This window comes from Alligator sinensis, unplaced genomic scaffold (assembly GCF_000455745.1).
Source record: "Alligator sinensis unplaced genomic scaffold, ASM45574v1 scaffold1085_1, whole genome shotgun sequence".
NCBI lineage: Eukaryota > Metazoa > Chordata > Crocodylia > Alligatoridae > Alligator > Alligator sinensis.
The window spans coordinates 986,725-996,751 of NW_005842611.1; the positions used below are offsets into that span (position 1 = coordinate 986,725).

Below are 10,027 nucleotides of genomic sequence, written 5' to 3' on the forward strand. Positions count from 1 at the left end.
CTGCTGTGGGGCACGGAAGTGGAAAGGGATCTGGGAGTCCTAGTGGACTCCAAGATGAGCATGAGTTGGCAGTGTGACGAAGCCATCAAAAAAGCCAATGGCACTTTATCGTGCATCAGCAGATGCATGACAAATAGGTCCAAGGAGGTGATACTTCCCCTCTATCGGGCACTGGTCAGACCGCAGTTGGAGTACTGCGTGCAATTCTGGGCGCCACACTTCAAGAGGGATGCGGATAACCTGGAGAGGGTTCAGAGAAGGGCCACTCGTATGGTTAAGGGCCTTCAGACCAAGCCCTACGAGGAGAGACTAGAGAAACTGGATCTATTCAGCCTCCGCAAGAGAAGGTTGAGAGGCGACCTTGTGGCTGCCTATAAGTTCATCACGGGGGCACAGTAGGGAATTGGTGAGTATTTATTCACCAAGGCGCCCCCGGGGGTTACAAGAAATAATGGCCACAAGCTAGCAGAGAGCAGATTTAGACTGGACATTAGGAAGAACTTCTTCACAGTTCGAGTGGCCAGGGTCTGGAACGGGCTCCCAAGGGAGGTGGTGCTCTCCCCTACCCTGGGGGTCTTCAAGAGGAGGTTAGATGAGTATCTAGCTGGGGTCATCTAGACCCAGCACTTTCCTGCCTATGCAGGGGGTCGGACTCGATGATCTATTGAGGTCCCTTCCGACCCTAACATCTATGAATCTATGCCACAACATCGAAGCAGCTAGAGACGGAAAACATTTTGCTGAACCTTCTTTAACCTCACAAGGTGCACCTGTGAGTCAAAGGCAGCTGGTGCCCACTGGCACTGCTATTTTGTTCCTAAGAGTAGCATCATCTGCTTGTAGGGATGCAAAATGCTCCTTCCTAAACAGGGTGTTTCCTGTCACATTCTCTATTGGTTGACATGATGTATAACGTTGCAGCATCCTTTCAAAGCATCTGAGGAAGCAAACTTGAGTTCACAAAAGCTTGTGCACTCTCTCTCTCTCGTTCAATGAGAGAGAGAGTGCACACGCACATATGTGTGCATGTACACATCAATACTTTTTTTTTATATACACACACACATATAAAAATAATAAACTTTAGTTAGTCTATAAGGTGCATATCTACCCTCCCTTCTAACTTTACTGAAGCCAAGGGGGTTGAGGTTTAGGCAAGCCAGCCTGGAATCTGGGCTTGGAAATTTGGCTTGAATTAGGCCCAATTCAAAGCAAAACTACTGGTGGAGGAAGAGGAAGATGACAATGTGGGGGGGATGTGATCTATAGGCCATGAATCTGGAGCTTAAGGCAAGCTGCAGCTGAGCAGAAACTAGATTTTCATGCTGAGGAAACCGACCCCCCTCAAACAAAACAGCCAACCCTCAGAGATAAGGAAACACATGCAGGAGCATATGACACACAATAAGGAAGGGGCAGACAAGCAATGTGGGGGGTTTCAAATGAGATTAAGCAAAGCAGGTGCCCAACTCCCATTAAAGCTGAGCGCATAATTCTCTGAGGCTCATTTGAACCCCAAGTGGTGGCTTCCCTCATGCCACACTTCCTTTGAACCCAACAGGGGCTATGCACAATTTAGAAGGTGAAACACTCAGAGACAACTAGAAACACTATTTATTAGACACTGGCCCCAAATCCAGCATAGGGTGAATTACAAAGGGGCCAGAATCAGAGCCCAGATGAGGTGAGCCCCAGTCTCGGCGATAAATCCCAACCCCTTTTGAATTTTTCAAGGGATTCAAAATCTGGATCAGGCCTCTGGGGCTTGCCCATCTAACAGCTTAGACAATTTTAGACCATCCTCTTCCTGAGAATTAGGTTTCCCTGACTGCTCTCAACATCGCTTCTTAAAAGCTCCAAAAATGAGGCTGAAAAGACTCTGCTGGATGGAGAAAGCAAAGCTGGGAAATAAAGGTCCCGCCTCGGAAACCAGACACGAAAGCCCAAACTAATGACTGCTTGGCTCCTGTCCGGGGCTCTGCAAGTGTCTGAGAGAACAGACGCAGGTGTCAGAGGCATTTATGGCTGCAGGCACAGAGTTGGTCAAAATCTCCCATCTCCTGAAAAAAAAACCTGCTATTTCACCAGCTGCTCTGGTTGGAAGGCGGTTTAATTCTTTAGCTACTCTGTCCTCATTGACATGCAGAGCTGGACTCCCTTGTCTCCAATTCAGCCCCCGGGGCTCATTCTTGTTCTGTTCCCCCACAAACAAGTCACCACTCTTAGATGAGTCTCTGCCCTTCGTCACCTCTGTCCCCATCTCACCGCAGCTTTTTTTTTCCTCCCATGGAAGAATCAGCTGCAAAGTCAAGTTCTGCCTTAAGACCTTCCACGTCAATCCATCTGCTCCTCTGTCTTTTTCTCTGCATATAAGCGAACAACTGCTCTCCCATAGGTCTGCCGCTTGTTAAGGACAGACACCACTCACCACAGACTGAAGGATCCTCCTTGTAAGCCAAGGTTTTTAATCTACTCATGGTTTGGACATGTTCAGCATTTCAACGGTGGCTGCAGCAGCTGGAGGACTAAGACCAATTCTCAGCCGCAAGGGCATACCGGGCCCAAATATCTACGCCTCGCTCCTGCAAATGTGAAACCCAAACCCAGTCCAGATGGCAGTGCTTCACGTCCACTTTACACAGTGGGACGCAGCCACCCAGGATGAAGACTGGTTCTTTGCCCTACTAGGACTTTCTCTGTGGCTATTTCACATGCAGCCTATTAACAGCTGAACAATGTAGCAAACCTAAGCCATCCTTTAAAGTGATGTTAGGTCCATCAAGAGAAAGGTTCCCATTGGTATGAATCAGCTAGGCATGCACACAGGAAGCTCTGGTCCTGACTTGAGATTTTTTGTCTTTCTTTGTTGAAACTGCCCTCTTTCCAAATCTGGCTTTTTACTGCGGTGCCAAGTATCTTCTTGCCAAGACACACTGATAGACAGGCAACTCCAAACCAAACTGACAGAGATGAGAGCTGCCGGACAACACGCTCGGCCCACATAGCCAAAGACACAGTCAGCCGCTGGGAACTGCAGGCAGCCGTTCTACCAGGGGGCTATAAAGGGAAACCTTCCCCTGGCAGAGCAATCAGGACCTTGTCTCATCTCAGCTGGAAATTGCACTTGCAAAATCCATGCATATGACAATTTTTTCTTCACTTGAAACTGATTCTATCACAGTCACCTCTCTGCCATCGCTAAGATTTGCTGACATGTCACTTTAGCAATAAACTCTTCTTACAAATACATGCCACTGCAGGAGAGCAATCAACTTGGAGGCAACAGCTTCTCTCAAACAATGCACACTGGTAATACTCTAGATGGCTTCTACATGCCTTTGGCTGGGGATCTCAAAGCAGATTGCAAGCTGCATATTAAGGAGGTGCCTGGCATGTACAGGTGGGGAAAACAGGTGGAGATAAAGTGATTTGTTGCACAAGAGAAAGCCTGGAGCAGAACCCAGGAGTCCTGATGCTCGTATCACTTACAGCAGGGGCGGGCAATTATTTCAGGCGGAGAGCCACTTACTGAGTGTTGGCAAGCCATCGAGGGCCGCATGACAGGCAGCCAGGGGCAGATGAATAGTACATTTCTAAATTTTTTTTAGGGGCCCCGCGGGCCGGATAGAATGGCCTGGTGGGCTGCATCCGGCCCATGGGCCGCATTTTGCCCATCCCTGACTTACAGTGATTGCCTGAGCAAGGGCAGGGGTGGGAGGTGGGGATATGAGAGGGAATATGCTCTCCACCTCATACTAATGGCCACCTTTAGGCAAAGGACTCACCTCTGCACTGGAATCAATTTAACTTTTGGTTTGCCAGCTCCCTCCCTGCCAGGAGAGATCATGTCTGTAAGTAAAACGTGGAAGTTTCTATGACCTGAGCTGAGACATAGTTGGAGAAAGGGCCTGAGCAGAGCAAGCTAGATACTAGCAGAGCCTGTAGCATAAACTCACGATGACTATAAATGAGTCTGTGCCCTAACTCCGTCCTCCTCTTGTGCATATATCACCACCACAGGCTGTCCCACCTTGGCATGGCCTACAGCTCCTCTCTGAAGCCCTCACCAATGCAAGATGACTGCCCCTCTGACTCTGAAATCAGAAGTCCAAAGGCTCGTGCCAGGCCCTCTCCCTGAGCAGGCTGGGAAGCAGGTGGAAGTAACATTCTTTGCTGTATGAAGCTCTGAAATAAATGACTGCAGTGGATGAAAAATACCAGGTACTGAACTTTAGGAACGGCTGAATGAGATGAATATTTCATTGAAGCAGCGTGCCACGGGCCTGAGCCCTGGAGAGGAACATGAATACTGAGCCGATAACAAGGATTTTGGCGGTTGTACAAGAGCGCTGGGAATCGGCCGGGCAGGGCAGGAGATGGAACACGGCGAGGAGTGGTGAAAGATTCAGGATGTCCTTGAGTGCACTGGCATGCCGAAGAGGCAGGGGAAAAACACTTCTGCTTGGGTTTGTAGAGGAGCCGCAGAACTTGCTCAAGAGGGGCTAAGACACAGGAACACGTTGCACTGTGAGGGCAGCGTTGGGAAGTGTGGAGCTATGCAATTTTGATCTGCAGTTCATCATTGCACTACACCGCCCACAGACCCACACTGCTCTGGCTCCCCCAGCAGCAACCCAGCTCTGGATGCCATCCCATTTTGTGTCCTGCCTCTGCCCACTGGCCACACTGCTCCAGCCACTGAATGTGTGGCCCTGGTCACCCAGCTCCAAGCTCCACCTGCCCCTTGCCTTGTCTGGCTTATATTCAGAGCTGGTCCCCTCTGTTGATATTTCCTTTTTCTAACTATGCAAAGTGCACGCTCCCAGCTGGAAGATGCTGGGACCAGTGCTTAGCTTGCTGCAACTCCAGCTCCTGGGCCTTTTACTCACACCCAGGGAGGAGCTTCCTGTCCCCTGCATCCTGACCGAAACTTTCTGTTCATTGATTACAAACCACAAGGGCAGCAGACCAAAACCTCAGCAGAGATTTCCTGTCACTCAACCCCAGCAGCTTATGGCAGGGCCAGTCAAGAGCGCTGTGTGGCACAGAGCGGGCCAGGCTCCAATACTAATGTATTCATTCAAATATCTCAAGGAGAAGGAAGAGCAACGGACCAACGTGAACACTGGTGGAAGTGGGTATAGGGTCCCCACAGTGAATAAAAAGCATCCCCACTTGTACTAAATTTGGGTGGGTGTTTCTGTTAGTGGGAAAAAGGAAAAAAAAAAAAAAAAAACATCGCCCATGATATCCTCAGCCAGTGAGCAAAGAAATTCTTCAGAGCAAGCCCTAACTCTTCAGTCAGGAGGTCTGCAAACACTTCAGTGGAGCCAGGCCTGGGTTTTGAAGGAATTTCAGCCTCTTCATTGTTCTGAGACTGGCAGGAGCAAAATCTGCACAAAATCATATCAAAGGCTTGAGATGCGAGAACTACCCTAGTTCATCTGGAATCAGAAATCAGCCCTGGCTTTTGTGCACTAGTAAAATGGGACCCCTTCCCTAGAAAAACAGGCCTCTTTCTGAACAAGAGTCTTTTTTCTTTTGCTTAACACATGGGATGTTTCATATTAATCTCTATCTGTCAAACCTGTCAGCGAGAGAACAGGCAGCTCTGCGTTCTTTGTTTTCCTTTGTTTTGCAGCCAAATTACTGTTTCCCCCAAATTATTTTACGGGCACAACATAATGGGAAACAAATCTGCAAAACAGTCACAGAAAACATTAAAACAAAAGGGTGCAAGAAAGCCGTGCTAGTGTTGAAGAACCATGGGGGAGATCACAGGAAGCTCTGGGGCTCTGCCCCTTAACCCAGCCTACCTGCAGCTGAGGTCAGACAACTTTGAGAGTCATTCAAATCAAACGAAAAAATACTGGAAGCACAAATGCATCTCGGACACAAGCAGATGACAACAACATGCAGAAGGCCTGCAAAAACAGCTCCTCCCCTGTGATCACATACACCTACATGCCACCTACTCAGGGCACCAATGTCTTCAGGGGCACCCTGTGCAGGTGGCAGGTATCTGATGGACTGGCACGAGCACAGCCTTGAAGTACCAAATTTCTTACACCTTTGTATGCAGCAAAGCAGCGGGTTCAGGGGAACATACCTGCCTGCAAGATACAGCCTCTGGTACCTGGCATTTGTATACAGGGCTATGAGAAAGGTCTTACATAGCAGATCACTGCTCCTAGTCCCGCTAGAGGCAGAAGATGCAGAGGTCAAACTCAAGGAGAACAGGCTGAAATTTTCCCTTAAAGAAGATGGGGTGAATAGGAACTCCTGCACACATCTGCCTGACTGACCTCCTGTGAAAGCAATTCCTTGACTCCTGCTTTGATCTGATGGTGTGCTACAGCGCCTAGGGCCCCAGATAGGAAGTCTTTTCTTATTTTCTATCTAAATAAACAGACAAAACCTTTACTGCACTTCAGACTTACACTTGGGAAAACATGTCTCCATTAGGGCTAATGGATCTATGCCAACTTAAGTGTCAAGCTCTTTGCTTGCTTGTTTGCTTTAAGATTAATCCAACTTCTTCAAACTTCCCCAGAAGATCGGGCATGGGTCAAGTTTGGGGTGAAGGTTTAGGTAGCTCAAACATGACATGAATCTCTTTGCCCACCATTAGTAAAGAATTGTCTTAATAGTACCGTGCTTGAGATATAGCTACCTCCTAGCTGGTTTGAAACAGGACTAGAATAGGTCTGGAGTAAAACCTGGGCTCCTCACAACTTGTGCTGGCAATAATATATGAAGTATTTCACATCTAGGTCACAAGTCTGAGTCAGTCATTTGCTGTAAAGCCCCAAGTTTGGCCTCATCCAATTTTCAACTTTTCCTACTGGGACTAGATTCTTCTGTGTAGCCAGACGCCCTTTCCCTATTTGGCAATAAGAACAGGGCAGGTTAGTCAAGACCCTTGGGAACCTGGGCATGCCCACAGCTAGAATTGTATCCTCCAGGTTTCATGAATCCTCTTTGGCCTAAGCATGCTGAACTCATGGACTCTCAGTCCAGCTGCATGGTGACAAGTGTCCACATCATAAAAGTACCACTGCAATGGAGGCCAACTAGGGGCCCAGCTGGCAGCATGAACACAGAGATTGGAAACTGGATGGGCCCACAGGCAGCAAGCCGCTCCACGGCCTCGGAGGAGATCCTTGGTGTGCCAGGGCTGAAGCGCATTGGCAACGGGCTGCATGAAGGAGGCTCACCCTCTCACTGCCCAGGCTGTAGCTGCTCTGTGGACAAAGAGCACCCTCAGTCTCCTCAGGGCTATCAATCCGGCTCCTTTCACGGGCACTGAATTCACTTCAATCTAAAGGACAGCGTGGATGAAGTATAAAACAGCCCCGCTGGCCCATGCCCCTGAGCTGGTAGCTCACAGCACCACTGCCCCAAAGGCAACTTCAGGGCCTTGGCAACGTGCCGTGAGGACTGTGGACAAAGGAAGTGCCAGAGACCACTTCCAGCAGCCAGTGAAACAGCAGCAAGCTGCACTGCATGTGGAGGAGGGGAGCTCCTGGACTTTCCAAGAGTCCCAGGGAACCAAATACGTTGGCGTCTACGTTGCAAAACAAGCTTTCCCTTTTGTTGGCTGTGAAAGAACAAGAAGAAAATCTCCAGAGAGCCTCACTTCCTTCCAAGCCCTTTTGCTGCAAATGGAAATCAGTGGGAAAAGAGGATGCCTTTTCTTTGCCTCTCTCTAGGTCTTCCATTAACTTCCATGCTGCCAGGGGCTTGCAGATGGGGACAGGGGTAGGGGAGGGGAGCACTGCCTAGAACAAGCTCAGAGGAGGCACTGCCGTTGGCAGCGGGGAAGAGTACCAGCCTCACCCAGCTTACCACAAGCCCCTCCAAACAGCATTGCTATTCTGGACAAGTTGTCCACTAGACAACAGATCAATAGTTACAGTGGGAGCCAGGCTCTGCAGAACAGGGAGGGGACCAAGAAAGGGGGCTGAGGCTTCTTCACTTTCCTGTCACAGACATCTCTTTCCCACGTGGCCCCCCGCTGCTCCCCATCACAGGAGCTCAGTGCCCGCGTTTGCCTACATGAGCACATGCGGGCACGAGGGGTCACCAGAAGACCTGCACAAGGGTCCGTGAGCGGCTGTGGCATGTGCATAACCAAGGGTGTAAATGCCATCAGGGCCTGTCAGCAAAAAACACAACCCTGAACCGTTATCATCCAAGCCAAGGCCTTTACCCCTTGAGCTCTGGGACTAACTTCATTCGATAGCATCAGTCATGGGCTGTTATTTTTTTTCTGCAGAGCAGCCGCTAGAAGGGGACGTGACACTTCAGAGCATGAGCACAGATCCAACTCTTCATGGGCTCCGGTGCAGGAAGATGCATCATTCACTGGCAAAACAATCCCTATCGATATCATGCACCGAAGAGGTTGGAGTCAAGCTCAGAAGAGCAGAATAGACTCTGGAGTCATTCATTCCCCCCCGCGTGACCACCTCCTGTAGTCATCCCACAATTCCCTTAGTTCTTCTAAGGGAAGATTTTTCCCTCTTCCCTACAGGCCTCATTCACAACAAGGAGGCTGTCCCCGCCTGCTGACTCACACCAGGGCTCCTTTGTTCCTAACTGACACCAAACTACTGCTTGCACTCAAATACGTCTCTCCGCACCCCCAACACACATACACACACAGGTTCACATGGAGAACAAAGCGGCCGGGATAGAACGGCAGTGCTGCCAGAGCCTCAACCACCATGCAGTCCTTCCGGCACTAGCACAGAAGTGCACACACCTTCTGTGAAGGTAACGCAGGTGTCAATCAACACCACCTGGTTCATACTCCTGCCAGTTCTGTGTTTGGTGCCCGTCTCCCAGGATCATTTATTTTTGCATCTATTCTGCGACTGGAAGAGAGGAGACAGCCTTAGGGAGAGCCTGTCCCACCACGGTCAGGCCACAGGGCGGGCAAGCTTCTCCCGTCAAAGCCCAGCAAACTTTGTCCCGAGACGAGGCCCCTCCTGCTGTCCTGTCCCTGGACTATCACACGGCCAGATCCTTCAGACAGCCAGCATGTGCGCCAGGCACAGGGGAACAGACTGGAGGGGACAGGTCAGGAGAGCCTGAGGCACAGTCCATATGCGGCAGTTGTATCCAGGTTTCCAAGGGCAGCCCTGGGCCTTGATTTTAATTCCCTGCATTACTCCAAAGGAGAGACTCCGAGTGGGGTAGGGAAGGCTCTGGGACCTCGGCTGAAACCCCTTCCCGGAGCCAGCCCCGCTTCACTGCCCACGCTCGGCTCCGCTCCAGTCACCGGCATCGAGACGGAGGAGAGCTCCGCTTTTGCCCGCCACGCTCTTCTGGCCTTGTCACTCCTAACGTGCCACCGACGCAACACGCAGCCGGTGGAAAGTTGCTCCTGAGCGCACCAGAGCTCTCGCTGCCAAGTCTCAGCTCGGCAGTTTAAGCCATTAAAAATATATACATATACGAGAGAGAGGCAGATCCTAGCCGTCAGAAGCGATCTACTGGAGGAGAGTCCGTTTCCAGCGGGCAGAGCGGGTCCGAAGCGTTGCGGAGATGCCTCTCCCCCCCGCTTTACCCCTCAGACAAAGCTCGCTGCTGCCCTCTGAATCCAGCCCGCATCGCTGAGAGAGGGAAACACCCTGTCGTGCCTCTCCGCTGGGTCGCAGTGGAACACCCGGGGGGCTTGAACCAGCAGTTTCGTAGGCATCTCGCGCGCCCCGGTCCCCAGCCCAGCCCAGCCCAGCCCACGGGGTCCCCTCTGCGGGCACACGCAGGCAGCTCGGAAACTTCAGGCGCGCTTCGCGCTGCCGGGCCAAGGCAAAGGCAAAAGGAAGATGCGTGGGGCAAGGGCCACGCGCAACCCGCCGTCCCCCCGCGCCCACGGGCGGCTCCTACCTGAGCGTGGCGCTCTCCCCTTGTCGCACCGTCACGTTGTCCATGGCCTTGGGGAAGGCGGCATCTCCGCTGCGCACGGGCACTCCTGCGGGCACAAGGAACAGCAGCCTGAGCCCCAGCGCCACCAGCCCCC

At 51.2% G+C, this 10,027-nt stretch overlaps 1 protein-coding gene across 5 annotated transcripts in view; it reads right to left on the reverse strand.

The window, feature by feature from the left end:
- Positions 1-10,021, reverse strand: part of NTM (neurotrimin) — a 258,741-nt gene extending 248,720 nt beyond the window's left edge. For all 5 annotated transcript variants that reach the window (XM_025214900.1, XM_025214899.1, XM_025214898.1 and 2 more), the window contains exon 1: positions 9,895-10,021. In XM_025214900.1, coding sequence (XP_025070685.1) covers positions 9,895-9,938 — 44 coding nt within the window. In that variant the 5' untranslated portion in view covers positions 9,939-10,021. The remainder of the gene's footprint in view (positions 1-9,894) is intronic.
- Positions 10,022-10,027: the final 6 nt, after the last annotated feature.